Genomic DNA, 19,961 nt, shown 5'->3' with positions numbered 1-19,961 from the left:
AATCAAGGAACCTTGTAAAATTTGAATGAATCAGAAAGTGGGGAAAGTACATCTGAAGCGAGGGTGGGAGTCAAACCCACCACCTCAAGTGTGAGAAGCAATTGCTTAGACCACTTGGCCACTGAGGCACCAATTAGTAGAAAAATTAGTAGCAACTTCAGTTTTGAAAAATAATTGGAGAGAAACCACAAACCTTCATCTGCTAAAATTAGCTATGTTTGACGTCAATTTAGAAAAATTCTCTGGGAGAAAATCCAGATTTTTAAATTTTTTTCCACAAAAGATTGATTAAAACTAAGTTTTTAAAAAAATTCTGAAAGTCTGTTCGATTTGTGATTCTTCCTCCCTCCATTATCCCTTTTCTGTCTTTTCTCTGACATTCCACAGGTGGCCTAAAATTGACCTTTTAGTACGTGTAACTTTTGAAATCTATCTTTCGTTCAAAGCAATAAATTGCCCAAAAAGGAATTTTTCCATTTTAAATTTGTCAAAGGTTTAATTAATTCACTCTAATTCTATTTTTTTCTCATGTTAGTTAAACGTTAACAGTTATTTAAATAAAGGTGGGTAAGGAAGGCTGCTTCAAGTCAAGACATTCCCAAGAGTAATAATGCCCCTTCTCTTCTTAAAAATTCCTACAGAGGCAATGCCCTCCTCCCACCCTTAAAGTTTGAATACGTATGGTCAGACCTGAAACAGAAATGGATCTACGAGGGGAGATTGGAGAAGAAAAAATTCCGAGAGAAGACCAGGGAAACCTCTCATTCCATAACAACACGAAACATCGTCTGCAACGGCATTTTCACAGCCTGAATTTCTAAAATTTTTCGAGGAAGTGAGCCCCCGAAACCTGAACCAGCCCAAGCCACTGAACAGTGTCCAAAATTTTGCATTCTCGAGCTTGTTTCTAAACACGGCCGAGAAAGATTACATGAATCCCATATCTTCCCGTGCATTACCAAAGAAGGCCTAAAATTGCGTTTTTTAAAACCCCAATACTGAAAAACTCTTCCAGGGGAAGAAAGATCACAAAATCTCTCCTGTCCCTAACATCACATTTCTTTTTTCTAAAATTGCGTTTTTGAACTTGAACATCATACATTTCCGGCGGTGCTGAACCCCATGCCTTTGCCAGACAAAGATGACAAAAAAATGCAATTTTAAGATTTAGAGCGAACCAGATCTCCCTCTATCAAAACACAAAGATCGTTCAAAATTGTGCTTTGGGTACTTCAATAACGAAAAGTGACTGAGAAGGAGTTCTCGAATTTGATTATTTCTCATGAAACTACTGAGAACAGTTAACTTCTGCATGCTTAAAATTTTATCTTTGAAAAATTTCTGGGGGAAGGCCACAAAGCTCAAAAGATTGCATTTTTGGAACTTAAATTATGAAAGCTTTAAGGGGAAGTTCCTAACAACATCCAATCCCATAACGTCAAAAGATGGCCGGCGATTGCGTTTTGATGACTTCAATTTCAAAAAAATTCAGAAGACGAGCTCTTAAATTCATAAATCCCTATTCCCAAGCATCATTGAGGATTGTCTAACAAAGCTACGTTTTTGAAAGTTCTGTTTTGAAAAACTACCAGGATAGCATACCTGAACCTCATCTCTTTCCTTAACATCATGGCCCATAAAAATCCCATTTTTAGACCTCAACATTGAAACATTTTCGGGGAAAGGTTTCAGAAACTCTTATTTCTCTAAAATCATTGTAAAAAAAAAAAAGTCCAAAATTATGTTTGTAGAGCTCCAATATTGAAACATATGTGGGGGAGAGTTCTGAGGCCAATGCCTTCTAGCATTATCAAAGATGGCTCACAATTTCGTTTTTTGGACTTCAATTCTGAAAATTTTCCGGGGGAGATCCACCGAACCCTCCTTTTCACTGTTACTGAAAGTGGTAAAAAGAGATGTCATCTTGATATTATTACTTTTCATTTTTAAAAAAACAGTACCACTAAGGATATAATTGATTATCAATTTTAGCTTCTGAGCCCTCAGACGAATCTGTGGTTGAACGGTTTGAGAAAAGTTAATGGATTCAGAATACTGTTGAAAAATTTTTGTTTCACTCTTGACACTCGAAACATTTTAATTTTCATCTAAATCTTTTTAATAACATATATTTTATGATAAAAAAACGACATGCTTCAGATCTTAACTTCTCTTAATTTTTTAAATTTTATTTTTATTAGTCACTCCCCCCTTCCCCATATAATGAATAAGTTATATCCTCCCCCCCCCCCATTATTGTAGGGATACACCCCTGACTTGAAAAATCAGGCGCCCCCAAGCTGGTCTTTCTACCGCCTCTTTGGGTGCCCAGCACGGGCCTGCTTTACACCCTTCTTTTAGAATTGTTTTTTAAGATTGCTGTATAATTTCAGCAAAGATAAAAGGCCTGCATTAAGTGACAACTAATAGTAAAAAAGTGGATGCTAAACTAAAAGTATTTATATAGACAATGGTCTACTAACTAAACATTTTAATTTTTATGTCTAGTTCTATAGGAGCTAATATAGCTCATTTTGAAGACAATTACATTAACTTAAATTTCATACAAAGAGTGTTCTGCCTCCTGCTTGCCAAATTCGCCAACCGTATCAACAAATTGGGCACCAATCTGGATGACAATTGATGATTTTAATGGTATGATTTTCAATTCATATCTCTTGCACTTTAAGGTTTAGAGGGATGAGATAAGGTGAAATGGCTTCCACTGGATATTCTGTAATCAAGAGTAGCTAGTTGTATCGACTAGGGAAACATCGATAGTTTGCAGGAGATAGGGTTACAGATACACACGCACAGACGGATACTTACAGATTTGAATTGTAAAATGTAACTTGAATAACATTTGAGAAAAAGAAATTTCACAAAACTTTGAAGCTAATTTTTTTTACAAAATTAAAAACTCAAAAATTATTTAGTCAAAAAAATTTTTTAAAAACATGTTCTTTTTAAAAAATTTTAATGAATACATCCAAAATTTTTCTGAGTGGGAATCAGTCAGAATTATTAATATATAAAATGTGAATGTACACAATGTAATAACAGCAAATAATGTAGAACACTTGATTGCAATTTTTGCTGAAATATTTTAGTAGCTGCTGATCCCTTCATGGTCCCACTCTGAAAATTGTTGGCTGTATTTTCATTACCTTAAAATTAATTTAAAAACGCATCATTTTTACAAAATTTTTAAAGGGCATTTAAGCATTTTTATATTACTGAGATTTGATTACAAAAGAGAAACAGATTGATAAGAATAAGTTAAAGTACAATAATCACATTCAAGAAAACTTTTACATAAAAATTTAAGATCATTTTGTATTCAGATATGAACTGCACTTTATACTTATTTTTCTAGATCTTGAAGTATAACTGTTGAAAAAACACTAAATTTTAAAGTCTGAATGCACAAAAGAATCTTAAGAAATGCATTTGAAATCCATTTGGTTTTTTTTAAATATACAGTCAAATTAGTACTTAAAATCTAAACATTATTACCTTTAACAGGCACACTAGCCATGTGGTGCAGCATCAATACATGCACTTCAGCACATAGTCTGCAGTACTCTGGTTGAGAAAGAAATAAAGTATTATGAAGAGTTACATACATATATGCATATTACATACATATATACAACTCTCAACAACTTGAAGCCTTATGACTTGAATCTTCCTTTATCTTAAGGTTTTCATTGGGTCCCAAACTCTTGAGAAGGCTGTAAGAACTTCCCATAGCTCAAACTAACAATATCTCAAAGGCTTTAGCTGACCCCTTGGGACTTCTGAATCATGAAGAGTTGACTGTATACAGTCAAACCCCGTTAACACAAACTCGTTTAGCGTGAAATTTCGCTCGAGAAGTAAATACAACTCCCTGTCAGATAAAGCTACAAATTAGTGTTAAATCAAAAGCTTAACATGAAAAGGATTTAGACAAATTCCCACATAAGACGAAGAAAATTTTAAGGTCTTAAAGAAAAAATTAAAACCTCATCCTTTTACATGAAATTACTTTCGAAAGTTGAAAGATCTGCACTTGGAAGCAAGCAACATAGATGGCAGCGAGAAAATTTCCCTCCTTATTATACAAAAATAGTGAAAATCTCGTTGCTTCAAGAAAAAACGAACTTTAGCTGGAGACAGTAAAAAAGCTTGGATGAACAATGAAATCTTTTACCAAGTGGCTGATAAACCCAGATTTAAAATTTCATTGTGAAAAAAGAAAAATTTGTCTGATTCTGGACAACTGTTCCGCCCATGTAGAGGTTTAAGGGCTAAAAGCGATAAATTGTGTTTTTTTTACCTGCCAACAATGCAGTGAAAATCCAGTTTTTGGATCAGATGTTTGAAAATGCAGTTATAGAGAAATACCCCGCTTGTTTCCATGTTTCCAGATGCCATTGCTTGTTTCGAATTACTTGTGTTTCTTACTTAAATTATAAATATAAATGCTTGTGTATACATTTTTGTACAAATGTACTTTGGTTCCTACATTTTCTGAGTCACAAAGACAAAAAAACTTGTTTGCTTACACAAAATCTGGTAAACGTGGAAATCGGTTAACACAAAATTTGGTTAACAGGAAATATTTCGGCGTCCCCCTCGAGTTCGTGTTACTGAAGTTTGACTGTATATGATTTATTAGAGGCTAAATACATGTTAATGGCTCGGGACCAAGAAATTTATTTCATGCATTTCTAATTTTACTTAAATTCTTAGTCATCAATAAAGTCTGTTTTAATCCACAAAATTTCTACATGCATTTAAAGTTATAACCAGATCTTTAAAATTTTAGTTGAGTGATTGTAAACTAGAACAGAAGTTTCAGCATTCTTTTGTCATTTACTCCCACACATAAAAAAAATTAAATTTCACTCAAAATATTGAAAAAAAAATCTGCTCATTCTGGGTGGCGACAGGATCTGTGAAAAAAGTTTTCCTGACTTCTCCCTGATTAAGTTCACCAAATTTCCTTGATTTATGTTACCAATGAAAAAGGTTTCCTCTCCTAGCCCTATTTGAAAACCATTGTATGTTTAGATAAAATGTAATATTTAAAATGATTTAAGCTGTCAGTTGAAAATACATTTTTATAAGATGATGGTGTTTTTTTTTTTTTTATAATTAAAGTTATAATTTTAGAAAAATTTATCAAGTGAACTTTATTGAGCAAAAAAAACTATGAAATATTAAATCATCTATATGGAAATATTTTAGGAAATTTGAAACAAAAACTTTTCTTCCAGTTACCAATTGGCATAAGAATTCTAAGAAATTTTCAAAATCACTTAAAGACATAAATCTAATCATGACAAAACTAAAAAGTAAATATTGAATTAATTTTGAACTAAATTTTCAAGCAGTATAAAACTTGCTTCAAAAATAACAAGTGAAGTAGCAGTGAAAGTATAAAAGTGATGTAATTATACTTTCGGTAAATAGATATATTTTTGTAACACAAACTGAAACCCTTTTGACATCCATTCATATAGAGCTATTCTCTAATCAAGAACTTAGGTTTTAATGAATGAGTACAGCATTTTAGCTATTAAAAATAATTAAAATATTTACTTATGTACACAAGTCTAACACAATTTCATTAAATCTTAGATAAAGTTCGTAACAAACAACTTTTTCAGAAAACAATAATAGTTGATTAGTTTTAAAATATATATGTATAAACATATATATTTTTGGTTTAAAAAATTGGAAGTCAGAAGGGAAAAAAACCTTTGCATAATCTTCAGCGACAGCGAAAAATATGATGGCAAAAAGCAAAATTTATTTTGATTTATCATTCAATTTTAGCAATTAAATTACAAACAGGAAGAAGTATTTTTTAAGCTTTTAATTAATCTAAATTTAAAGATTCTTTCTTGACATTGACTATAGTATGCTAATAACTTTTAGACAATGAGTAAAGGCAAGGGAGCTAAGGAAGTAATGAGGGCTTCCTCTTTGTCTATATGTTTTTTTTTTTTACATAGCGGGCACAGAAGCAGTCTTTGTAAGTGAATCCTGGTTTATAATTTAAGGTTCAATACTTCGACATTGCAGGAAAAAGGTGCAAAAATACGTGGCAGCATATAATTCACACCTCATAAATTTTAATTTTTTGTTTAAACAGACTAATCGGCAGATAACGTAAAGGGAATTGAATAGTTTATTTCAGAAAACCGTCAACCGGCATTTTTTTCCAAAAATGACATAATTTATGACGAGTGAAAATAGAGTTTTCACACATCTATAAAAACATCTTCAAAAAAGATAATTTCGGAAAATCCCGATTTTTTTCAAGATTTGTGTCGATGAAATACTTTTGAAAGAACAATTTTGTTGGTGCTGTTTTCAATAGCAAATTGTCTACGCCTTTCATACCTACATACATTTTTTTTTCTTTTTCAAAAAAGTGGTGTTAAAAGTAGACTGATTTATACCCCAATTTAGTGGGGTAATTCTGGGTCACCGTGGTAATGCTGTGTCAGTATATGTTCTGATATTTTAGACGTTTTACTTATTTATTTCTGTGTAAATAATATTAGTATTGAATTCAACTTATCCTTTTCTGTGCCAAATTCTCTCTCAGAAAGAAATTTTAAAGCTCCAAGTGCAGCATTGGATGATATATCATTTTCAATTGCTGCTGAAGTATCATGCCTTTTGATTAGCAAACCAATTCTAGCTTTGATGATAAATTATGTCAGCATGCAATTTTTTCACACATCAAGTACCAAAATAAGCAACAAATTAATATGATTCCTTAGAGTGCCAAATAAGGAGACAAATTGGACAGTTATAAGAAATATCTCTTGTATCATGTAAGTGCAAGAGAAAAAGAAGCAGAAGAGAAATCAAATGAACAAATGGAGTCATCAAGAAAAACCTTGCTTGAAAGATAAAAAGTAACTCAACAAGCTGATATAGAGGCTCGAAATGCAAAATAAGCTTACTTTGGAATTGTTTATGAGAACCAGGAAAAGAGAAAAATTTGCAATAACACAATTGCAAAAACATTCCTGTTCTAAAAATGTTTAAAAATGGTGAAGTTACAAATGAATTCTTTCTGTACTTGAACATCAGATATACTTTGTTGTGTATGATGATAGCGAAATATTTTACAATTAGAAAGTAATTTAAATTTTAAACAAGGAAAAAGCAAGAATAAATTTTCTGGAACAAGGTGTCGGAAATTTTAGTTTGTCCAAGCGAGGCATTTTTAGAAGTAATTTGAAATAAGAGCATTTTTTCAGTCTAGTTAATTGAAATTCAAAAAAAAAAAAAAAAAACATGCAGCTGATAGAAACATGATTGATGAGGGTAGCATACAAATATTAAAGAATTTTTTTCATAGAATCGTGGGCTTAGAGCAAAGAGCAATAACCAATTGTATAGTTGACTAGTAAGAATAAAATCAAATTATTTAAATTATAATGTGTTATTTCTTTAATATAAAACTTTTTATCATTATCTTTGTGGGCTAGGAAATGATAATTCAGAATAGTTAATTACTTTTCACATTGAGTGCCTTAAAAAAAGGGGGTGACCCATATTTACCCCATGTGTGATCCATAATTGCCCCAATCCGGGGTAATTCTTGTTCACTCATTTAACTTAAATAAAATAAATAATAATACAATTTCAGGTAAAGGGATTATTTGAATAATTTCTAAATTATTTAAGCTTACTCCATGCCAAATTAAATTATTTTATCTTTTATACCCTAAAGCAGAATACTGGACGATGTTCTGCAACGTAAAATCATTTAACCAAAATTGTTTTGCAAGTACTTCAAGCATTGTATACACAAGCTGTTAATTTCTTTTAAAGAAACAAACAAGCATTATATTTATTTGGCAATAGTAGTTATTTATCGCTTGTAGTAGTGCAGATTTGTTTCTTTCTTTTTTTGCAAAATTAGCAGATTTTGTATAAGCTCATCTCTCTAATTTAACTTTAAAAAAGGTTCCAAAATTTATTGGTTTTATGTACAGGAAATATGCATTATTTTGATTTCAGATTTTCTCTTTCAACAAACAATTTGTGAAAGATCCGTTTTTTGTTTATCAGAATTTTGTGAAGGGTCCATTTTGGTTGATCAGAATTTTGTGAAAGGTCCGTTTTGGTTTGATCGGATTTTTGTGAAGAGTTCGTTAACGGACCCAAATTTTTTCTAGCCAGACCCCTGATTAGCCACTTTTTTTTTGAAAACATAATAATGATTCTAGTATCGACACCATTCTGAGAAAAAAAAAAACATCATTTAGAAGGAAAAAAAGAACACAATCTTTTTAAAATATTTCAGTGCTTAAGGCTTGTTTCCAACTTTTAAATTGCCAATTTGTAAACAATATTTAGAATCTCGACAAGCAACAACAAACCCACTCTTTTAAAATCTGCAGATAAAATTTAGTCTCAGTCATCTAATTGGTAATTTATTCATTAATTCATTTCACTGGATTTTTAGTTTTTTGATGCTGCTTGTAATTGTTAGTCTTATTATTTTCTGTTAACTCATCATTTCAATGGTAGAATCTTGTCTTTGCACAGCAATAGTTTTTTCTGTTTTATTTTTAAATATATATTTTGTAACGTAATGTATTTCTTGAAAAACATTTCTTATTTAATTTTGTATTATTGAATAAAATGTTCAATTTATTTAGTTTGGCTGCCTTAATATTTGATGTTTTTTTTTTTTTTTTTTTTTTTTTTTTTTTATTGTGGAAAATTATTAGTCAACGCACCATATGTATTTTACATGAATTATAAAAATATCTCTTAATGAGAGCAATTTTTTAAAAAAACTTTAGTTTTTATCATTGGATTTAGAAATAATGATGCTTTTGTGCATTTCAATTTGTTAAAAACATGTCTGTTGGAAACGATGTTCAATTTTATGCGTAAAATGTAAGTAATAAAATTCAACATTATAAGAACAAAATTACAAAAATATAGCATAAACTATATCATATATATATATATATATGCAATATTTTTCTATATGCCCTTTTTCATATGCAAGGAATGTTTTGAACCTCTGATGGCTATAGCAGCAGTGACAAGAAAAGCTGCTTTGCATCAGAAGCTTGAAACATTTTTTGCAGTGTAAAAAGTTCACCTTTTGCAGCAATTTGTCTTCTTTAGTTGATACCAGCTATTTTATTATTTCTCCAAGTATTAGGAAACTTAATTTAAAGCTTCTGCATAATTAAATGAAGCATTATGTCTCAAACATAGGACAGGATAGATTGTTCCCTATTAAAAATAATTTCATAAATGGTAGAAGATTTTTTTTCCTTCTTCACTTAAGCAGTGCCTTATCTTTTCAATTTTGTGTAATAACATACAGGTATATATATATATATATATATATGGAACAAATCTGATATACCCCCCTCTCGGCGACTTTTTCCTGTTGGCGCCAAAAAAGCGTCGCCAAGAAAACTATGTATGACGTCATATGTCATACATCGTTCTTAGCGATGCTTTTTTAGCGCCAACAGGAAAAATTCAAATTATGTCATTAATTATTTAATGAAATTAATGCATTAATTTTTTTCCGTTGTTTCTCCGGGATACGAGCCCTCGGTCTCATAGTACTTTCGTAATGAGACCTCGGCTCGCCGGCCCTGCCTCGGTCTCATTACGAAAGTACTATGAGACCTCGGGCTCGCCAGGACCTCGCTGCCGCTCGGTCCGTTATCCCTCCGACTTTTAATATACATCACAGTCGGATATAAGTCACAGATCTCCTCCGTTCAGTATACAATAAAGTCACAGATTTTATGTGAAATTAACACCATTTTTGTGCTACAAAAATGCCAACCAGACCAAAATACAAACTACCAGAAACACACTAAAAACACAATAATTCAAAATATGTTCACTTACCTTTTTTACTTCCTCACGTGAGGCAGTGCACATATGTTCCGCTCTTAGGGAAATTATCCCATTTTTTATTATCATTACTTTACAAAAATATTTAAATTATGTTTGTTTTGACAAAAAAAATTCCAAAAAAACAACCTTATTTTACTTGTATTTTGTACTCCACCCAATTAATTTCGCGAATTATTTCCAAAAACTTTACAAACATATCCTCATTTTTGTATTCACAATTTTTTTTGTATAAATAATAAGCTAAATAAAATTTAAAATCCCCTAATCTATTATATATATATATATATATATATATAACATTATGCACACATTTAGACTGTTTATGTGGCCCATTGCTAGATGCTTATAATTTTGTCAAACTCAGCATTTTTTTTTTCTTTGACAAATTTTATTAAAAAATCATAACATTCAATAAGTAAGTTATTTAATTTCAAATATTTTTTTTATAATTAAATACAAAGGTTTATAAAAAAAATCATTCAAAAAAAAAAAGAAAAAATCAGCATAAATTGAATTTTTAAACTGTTTGGAAAGTTTGACCATCATTTGCTAAAAGTTTTCTTGGGAAGTAGATCACAGTACTGCCATTAAAGTTTATTTTTTTTAAAAGTTTAGGATAATAGAGTTGTTCATATGTGCCCCCTCTCCCCTATAATATAATGTATATAAAGTAGAGTAAATTTTATATTTCTTACCTGATATACTTAGCAGTAATCTACTAAGAAGTAACTAGTCACAGTTAAATGAAAAATTATTAAACGTATTCATCTTCTGAATCGTACAGCAGATGTTTTTTTTTCACAAAACACTGTCATTATGTATTAGAATATTTTCACAAAATCGTCTCTTCACCATTAAGCAATTTAATATGCAGACTGTAATAATGCATCACTAGACATCATGATCACTGAGTATTTATTGAATACGACATTTCAATCAAACAATGAACCTTAGCCAACAATATTGAGTAAAATGAGTACGATTCATTATCTTTTACATTGCAATTTTCACAAATGAGAGTCATATTTTACTTTGTGAGTTTTTTAATGGTAAAAATCACATTAAAATCATGTACAATACGAATACAAGGAAATCACAACACTCGCACCAGTACGTACTCATGTACTAAGAGTAATTATAATTTTCATAACGCCGATAAATAACTGCGTTGACAACATGTTATGCAGTGATATTTTCGCAAACGAAAGACGCATGTCCATTAAACATCTCTATATGACTTCTTAAACTGAGTCTGCATACCAAATAAAACGGTAATTTGAGTTGGCATAACCGGCGTATCAATGAAAGCAAGTGACACCAAACGTAAATAACAACAACGACAACACAACAGTTACGCACTAGTAACCGACATTTAAAGCACGCTAAACCATTTTTGCTGATTTCAACCATAAAGAAGAAGTGACAGTGATAATGCTCTTCGAGCTAGCAGTGTAGCCTCAAAGCTTCCGTCCGAGGACCTGGACCGGTCGCTACCGGTGGTTGATCACATGTTAGCTAATGACATCAGTGCATGCTAAAGCATAAGAGCTAAAGATCATTGTTTGTCATGTGATCAACCGGTTGGCAAGCTACCAGTTGATCAACGTACGCAACCTTGTAAAAATAAATAAAATGCAGACTCTTTTCAGCCCTAAAATTTTTGAAGTATTTTGAGAAACCAAATCATTTGAAAAAAGTGATGTCACGCTTCTTTTGTGGAGGGTTCGATGCGGTGGTTGACTCATAGGGACTCTACATAGGCGGCTGGTACACCAGAAAAGTGGTTGGTCAAAAGAAGTGTGTGGGATTAGGGGGCATGACTCCTAAAGCTATTTTTTTTAATTGGGCTATAATAAAGGATTTTTATATTATTGATTCTATGACCTCCAAAAAATGGAATATAGGCTCAAAATCGGGAAGGATGTCCACCGTCGTTGAATGTCCCTTTCCAATACAAAGTTCCATTCTTATGAAAAAAAGGTGAGAACAGTCCATTTGTTTTGAACCCTTAATCTTTACTTTTGTGAAATGAATCAACCCACCAAGTAAAAAATCATTTTTAAATCGACCATTAATTTTAAATTATGGAAAGTGAAAGGGCGTGGCCATTCTAATTCTTGAAGCGACGGGGCAGTTGCCCCCTCACCCCCCCCCCCCCCCCTGTTCGAGCCACCTATGGGACTCTAGTTAACTCCGAAGGGACAAAAGTTTTCAGGATCATCACTTTTGTCCAGTAGGCTGCTGTGATATTTTTTGAGCAATCACATTGTTTATTATTTTCATTTGACTGTTTTGATGTTCCTATGATTTTATTTTCCCACGCCTCCCTCTGCAGCACCACCGTCGACCGGCCTCACGATGCTGCTTCTCTAGCGAAAACCGTCTCCAGGTTGCGTTCATATCCTACACACACACGCATACATACACACGTACACACACACACACGTACACACACACCTACATGCACACACTCATGCCTGCACATAGACACAAACACAAACACACACGTCTACATACTCACACACCTCAAAACCTCCCCCAGAACGCTTGAATTTACTCAAAAATGGTGAGATTTTATAAAACTTACCCACAATATACAACGTATAGTAAGGTAAAATTAACACAAATAGAAATTGCCAGTCAAATTATGGCACGTACTACGTACGTGTATAAAATAAACAAATCGAAGATGTCAGTTTGATGTAGGAAAAGTACCTTCAATATGGAATATGATTTCCTCTAGAAGCAATACAGCCATGGATGGTCTTAAGGGGGATAACGGTTAAGCTCCCGCCCCCCCAGGCAAAACACCTTTCGCATGCTTTGCTGGGAATAAGACATCTTGCAAGATGCAGACGCAGGGTCCAATTTCACAATAGGCAGAGTAACTACCCAGGGCGGCGAATTTTGCTTTAACCACTACGTTTTTTCAAATTATTATTCTTCAAAGTGAAATATTAGCATTCTTTGATTTTCCATAGTGACATCATTTTCTTGTAATTTAATGATGTTTACTTTCACACATCTGACGAAAGATGAGTACTAAACAATAAGTGTGAAAACGAAAAGCGGTCGTTGACGATTAGAAAAATTGGTTAAATTGCGCTTGGCCAGAATTTGCTACAAATTTGAAGCTTAACTAAAATTTTTAGTGTCATACTAAAGTTTATTCCATTATGTGGTTTATTAAGTAATTGATGTTTATTTTCTCTTTTACATTATTAATATTTAAAAACAGTTTTCTGTTAGTATTAAGTCTCGGTGGAAAATTAAAATGAGTAAAAAGCGAAAAAGGCTGAATATTCAGCCTTTTTCGCTTTTCACATAAAGGAAACACCCATAAAAGAAACATACTAAATTCAAAACCGAAGAAGAAACGAGCTGATGTGTGCATCACATGACTTCCTTTTACTCCAATTTAATGTCATTTTCTCATTATTGGCAGTTTTAATGTGATTCAATAGTTCACTCTCTTACTATCACCAACAGTGGCCAAATTAAAACCAGATTTAAAAATAAAAATAAAAAAAATCACCAAATTTGTCACCAAGTTGGTGACAAAACTTGGCGAGCAAAAGACTGGCAATATATCGCCAAGTGTCCTGCCAAATTATAACACCACTTGAGTTTAAATCGAAATAAACAATGAGTTCCCCCCAAAAAGGGGCAAAAGACCCCTTTAGAAACACCCGAATGCAACCAAAAGAGAAGGTGCACAACTAGACCCCACTAGGAGTCTGAGTACCAAATTTAAACTTTCTAGGACATTCCGTTCTTGAGTTATACGACACACATACGCACATACATACGTACATGCAGACGTCACGAGAAAACTCGTTGTAATTAACTCGGGGATCGTCAAAACGGATATTTCGGGTGTCTGTACGTTCCTAACATATATCCACGTGTGATCGGGTCGAAAAATAAGGTGAGTAAAATGGAAATTAAGGTCGATTTTTTAGTGAAATTTATTTCGCGAATACAATACTTCCTTTTTTTGGAAAAGGAAGTAAAAAGAGTGTTTAAAAAGTTTTTAGAACTTGATACATGTTTTTAAAATGAGCAATTTTCTAAAGCAGAAATTTTTGACTCTTTAGACAGTAATCCAGTTACAATTTGGAAATGAAACACCATCGAACAGTGAGGACTGATATGAAACTCAAGGAAGTGAACGTGATAACACAGGGGAAATTATTCAGTTCGTTGATTAGTAGATAAAAACAAATTAACAGAATAAAGATGTTATTATGAATAAAGATGATGACTGATAAAAATGGTGTTTGGTATTTGCTTAATGCACAAGACATTCATTTCAGCAAAGATTTAGCTATATAGATATTAAATAACTAAACTAGAGATGCGATTGAAAAACGCGTTTCTGATCAAAATAGCACTAAATATAATTTTGAAAACAGTAACAAAATTTATTCGAAATGTAATCGTTTTGAGCATGCAGGCATATCATACATAACATCTAATGAGAAGAAACGTTAAGTACGAGGCGTGTTTTTAATGTAAAGTCCGTTCTGACATTAAAAAAAAAAAAAAAAAAAAAAAAACGAGTACAAATAGAGCAATGAAATTTACTGCACAAAAATCTACCACCCTTACGCTATTTTTCGACATTGCTCTCATGATATTCCAAGCATTTGTCATAGCGTGGTACAGAATTTTGTATATCTATTCGTACAAAGTTGCCGCCTGTGTAGTAGGGTAGATCGAAAAAACTTTTTTTTCGGAATTACAAATCGGCCAGGGTGAGAAATGTTGTCCACTATGACTAAACAATTACATGAGAAATTTCAAGTTGGTCAGATAATATCTTCATGCGCCGCAAGGCAGTCAAAGCTCGCAAATTCAGCCCAAAAATGCATTTTTTCTTCTTTAGGAATACATTAATTTTTAATAACTTTTCAAATCGGCCAGGATGAAAAAAGGTACCCAATGGGGTGAAATACAATGCTGTTAAATAACATCACAGTCCGATTAAATCTTCATGCGCCGCATGGTGGTCGAAATTCGCAAATTGAGCCCTCAAATAGTATTTTTTCATCACAAATGAAAAAAAAAAAAAAAATCTTCACAAATTTAAAAAAAAAAAAAAATCTTCACAAATTTAAAAAAAAAAAATCTTCACAAATAAAAAAAAAACTTCTAGTCTAAGACTGAGAATTTCAAATTTTAGTTAACAGCACGTAGTCATTTTAACGTAAATCCTCAGAAACAGATTCGAAATTCAATTGTTTATATCACGAAGTGTGGGGTCTAAATGCCTAACAGCGCAACAGTTCTCAAATGAAATAACGAGAAAAACCACATAACCAAGACGGTATATTAGAAAGAAAGCATCGTTTGACTTTTTCCGAATTCCATCCTTCATAGTTTACGTTTTGTCTTAAATTTATGCTGAGTACCGCAGAATTGAGGGCCATATGTAGGCCATCTGTCTCTTATAGATTGCCAAATAGTACTGCTGGCTGATTTGTGCTTCAATTTCAGTGACATGTATGTATTCGACTAATCGAAAAAAAAGTATCCCTACAAAGAATCACGCTCTTAGTCCTCTTGAAGTTATACACTAACTTAGAATGTGAAACAAACAATTTTGAAATATAGTACAACCAAGTTATGGAGTGAATGGAGCACTCAGAGGGTGAAAAGTTATATTTTCTCGTCATTCAGCACCTTCCCCCCCCCCCCCCCCCCCACTGTGATAAGAATTTCATTATAATTATTACCAATCTTCAAATTTTTATATTCGAAAAAATATTACATGGAATCAATGTTAACCTGTTTTTTGCTTTATTCTGTAAGGTATTTCTTCTCAGCACGTCACAGTTCAAAGGATTGACTGGGTTCGTTTGAATGGGCTACTGCTATTTTCAGTTTTTTTTGTTCATTTTCAAAAGCACAATCATCTCTAATGAGCTTAACCATTGAAAAATTGTAGGGAGAGGATATTTGAATAGGTTTTCATTTCATTGGGGGAGGGGGGGAGGATGGGCACCCCTGTTTCAGAGAAGCTTTTTTACGTAGAAAATATAGCGCCGGTCATTGAAACTCGACCCCCCCCCCCTTACAAATATTTCTTCCTTATAAATATTTGCGCACGACGGTGCTAGAATCAAAAAGGCGCCGAGCACAACCAATTAAAAACGCTCCAAATCGAAGGAAAAAATTTTTAACCAAAAAAAAAGTTGACTTTTCATTTCATCAAAGGCTGACGGTGAAACAATATTGCTCATTGAAACAAACAATCCGTCTCGCTGCCCATCTAACAGCAGGGGTGCCTATCCCCCCCCCCCCAAGCTCAACGGCCCAAATTCCCCCCCCCCCCCCCCAAATTTTCCCAACTCTCTTGCTTTTAAATTAGGTTAAACATAACACAACACTATTTAGAGTCACCAATTTTCAGATACATTTACATCATTTAATGAATCTACCAGAAAAATATTCAACAAAATAAAGTTGCTTGAGATAAAAAAAAAGTTACAATAGAATCGAAAACGAACAGCTTACATATACGGCAGCAATTAAGTACAAGTAATAGTTTTTATGATAAATTTACGATCTTGCGAATAATCGCTGCTAATTCAGGGTGCGGCGAAAGGTATGCCCTCATTTTGAACAGCAATAAATAAAATACTATTAAATGTAGATGATTGAAATTTTTACTTCCTTTTACAAAAAAGGAAGTATTGTATTCGCAAAAAAATTTTCACTCAAAAATCGACCTTAATTTCCATTTTGCTCACCTCCGAGTGAATGTAAGTGCCTAAGAACGTATAGACACGCGAAATATCCCTTTTGACTATTCCCGAGTTAGTTACAACAAGTTTTTCTCGTGACGTCTGTATGTACGTATGTATGCATGTGCGCATATGCGTATGTGCGTATGTATGTCGCATAACTCAAGAACGGTATGTCCTAGAAAGTTGAAATTTGGTACGTAGACTCCTAGTGGAGTCTAGTTGTGTACTTCCCCTTTAGGGTTCATTCGGGTGTTTCTAAGGGGGTCTTTTACTTTTTGGGGGGGGGGGGAAATTATTGCTAATTTCGATGTAAACTCAAGTGGTGTTACAATTTGGCGATATATAGCCAGTCTTTTGGTCGACAACTTGGAGACAAATTTGACGATTTTTTTTTTAATCTGGTTTTAATTTGGTCACTGTTGGTGATATTTAGACAGTAAACTATTGAATCACATTAAAATTGCCAATAATGGGAAAATGACATTAAATTGGAGTAAAGGGAAGTCATGTGATTCACACTTTAGTTCGTTTTTATTACCTTTCGTACTTCAAACAGTTCTTTTACATTAACGTTTAAAAATGGTATCTGCAAGATGGCGGCCTCCAGTAGCAATGCACTGATGTCCGTTTTTCACAAGAAGGCACTTGACTCCTCTTTCGTCACGTGGTATCCGATGATTCTATTTCGCTGTTTTCGGCAGAAGGTATATTTGGATCATAGCATTTTGTTGTAAAAGCAGGTGTTTTCAAAATGTAAAGGTAACTAAAATGACAACAGACAAGTGAAGTAAGTGATGTAAAAGACACTAAGACTTTTTTTTTTTTTTTTTTTTTTTTGTACTTTAAAATGCACACCCAAGTTAAGACTGTCTGGTTTCTCTTGTGCCAAAACGCAGCCAGAAGCTTCCAAAAGCGGCTATATCAGTGCATTGCTACTGGAGGCCACCGTCTTACAGATATCGGTTTTTAAACGTTAATGTAAAAAAAAACTGTTTGAAGGACTAAAAGGTAATAAAATAAAATTCCAATCCTCTACATTTAATAGTACTTTATTTATTGCTCTCCAAAATGAGAGCATACCTTTCGCCACACCCTGTACTAAAATAAGTTTAAAGCCGTTTGCTCGGAACTTCAAATTTGAGTATTAAGCTACCAGATTTGTTCTATTTACTGCATGTGCCGGCAAAATTTGTAATTTATGTATAAATCCCAGCTAAAATAATAATAATACCTACTAAATTTTTAAGGGCCGTCGTGAGATTTAAAAAAAAAAATTAAGAGGGAAGGGCATGGGTTTTAGCAAGCACCTCATCCCTTTTTTCTTTAATATATTTTTTTCTTTCATATATTTTAAAATACGCAAAAAGAGAGATAATTCAGCTTTTGATTTGTGTGCGAAGCATTACTCGATTGCATTACGACCACTATCGTAAGTATGATATTGCCTTAGAAATAAGGGTTCCTAGAGTTTCTCCCCAGGAATTTTTTTGAATTTTTAGTTTAAGATGATCTCTGGTAACGTTAGGGAGAGGAGAGGCTTGGTGGCCCTCCAGTAGCAATTTTTTTGAAATTGAAACTCTAAAAACACAATTGCAGATTGCTTCGATTATTTTAGGAAAAGGGTGGCTCAGTGGCTCTTCTCCGGACCTTTTTCAAAACTGTAGTTTTAAAAATACAGTTTTAAACAAACGTTAGTAATGTTAGAGAGAGTAAAAGTATTTGTGTCCCTCACGCGGCAATTTTTCGGAATTAAAACTCCAATAACGCAGTTTTAGACAAGGTTTGGTAACGTTAGAGATGAGGGATTCGGTGGTTCTCCCCCGAAAATTTTTTGAAATTACATTTACGATATTTTTAAATATTCGGCACAGGAGAGGCTTGGTGACCTTTCCACTGCAGTTCTTCGAAATTGAGACCTACAAAAATGCAATTGTGGATTGTCTTCGGTTATGTTAGATAAAGGGGGGTTCTGGAGTTCTTCCTAGAAAATTTTTGAAATTAAAGTGTTAAAAACGCGATTGTAAGCCATCTTTAGCAACGTCAGGTGGCAACCTGTTTTTCAAAATTGAAGTTCCAGAAACGCAATTTTAGCGCACCTTCAATGATGTTAGGGGGGGGGGAGCGGTCGGAACCTCTCCCACGGAACTTTATTGTAATTGTTTTTCTAAAACGCAGCTTTTGGCGGTCTTCAGTAATGTTGGGGGGGGAGGGGGGAGGGAAGGTTCAGTGGTACTCCGAAGCAATTTTTAGAAATCAAAACTTCAATAGCAATTTCAGAATTTGTGCTTTTCTGACGTTGTTTATTTCTTTCTCTACTGTTCAGCATAAAGGTATTTATCTTAAAAGCAAGAAAGTTCTAATTTCTAGGGGGGTGGGGGCTCGAGCACCCACTTACCCCCCTATATGGGCGCCCATGCGTAAAACTATTTTTAATGATGTTTGCGAAAACTACGGGAGAGGAAGCGGGGGGGGGGGGGGGAGAGCTCCTTGGAAAGTTTTTCGAATTTGCAACTTTAAAAAAGCAGTTTTAGACGATCTTTGGTAATATAAATGGGATGAGAGGTTCATGGGCTCTTTACAGGTAATTTTTAGAAATTGAACTTCCAGAAACTCAATTGCAGATGAATTTCGAGAACGTAACTAAAGAAAGGAATTCACGGTTTTGCCATGATTTTTTTTTTTTTTTTTGAAATTGAGCTCTGAAAACAAAATTTAAGAGTCTTTAATGATGGTGATGGTTCATTTTTCTGAAATTTTTTTAGGATTTTAAGTCCTAAATACGCATAGCCACCGAAAATTGGTCACACAAAGACAAATACAAGAGATAGATATTTTCTGAAAATGGTCAAACTTATTCATCTATTTAGCATACAAAATTTGAGAATTATCATGGATAGAAATCTTCCTTCTATGTTATAGATATAGAAGAAAGTAAAAATGGTTTATGAAAAATAGTTAACATAAGATCAAACTGCTCTACTTCCATCAGTGGAGTCCGAGTCCAACACTTTTGAAAGTTTGGTTAAGATAGGTGGTAATTTAAAAAACTCATTTTAAAAAAGGATACAAAACATGAAAGTAAAATAAAATGAAAAATTCTTTGAAAAAACTCAAACTTGTTTGTAAAAATATACATTAATATTGGTCAGTCAAGAGTTAAAAAAAAAGTTATTTTAAAACTTAGTTCGTATTGATTTTTCTCGTTTTTAATGAATTTACGAAAGGCCGGATCATATTGGGTCAAAATTCTCACAAAAACGTAAAAGATATTAAAAATACTTTAGTTATACATTT

General features: G+C 33.1%; 1 protein-coding gene across 1 annotated transcript in view; it reads right to left on the bottom strand.

Annotated features, from left to right (window-relative positions):
- Positions 1-11,312, bottom strand: part of LOC129231436 (sex comb on midleg-like protein 2) — an 89,639-nt gene extending 78,327 nt beyond the window's left edge. Inside the window, exons 1-2 of the mRNA XM_054865751.1 lie at positions 10,611-11,312; positions 3,517-3,585 (exon numbers count right to left, since the gene is read on the bottom strand). Of these exons, the coding sequence (XP_054721726.1) occupies positions 3,517-3,550 (34 nt within the window). The 5' untranslated portion in view covers positions 3,551-3,585; positions 10,611-11,312. The remainder of the gene's footprint in view (positions 1-3,516; positions 3,586-10,610) is intronic.
- Positions 11,313-19,961: the final 8,649 nt, after the last annotated feature.

The sequence above is a fragment of the Uloborus diversus genome, chromosome 10, assembly GCF_026930045.1.
Source record: "Uloborus diversus isolate 005 chromosome 10, Udiv.v.3.1, whole genome shotgun sequence".
NCBI lineage: Eukaryota > Metazoa > Arthropoda > Arachnida > Araneae > Uloboridae > Uloborus > Uloborus diversus.
The sequence above is the reverse complement of the archived record's forward strand: the minus strand, read 5'-3'. Positions and strand labels throughout refer to the sequence as shown.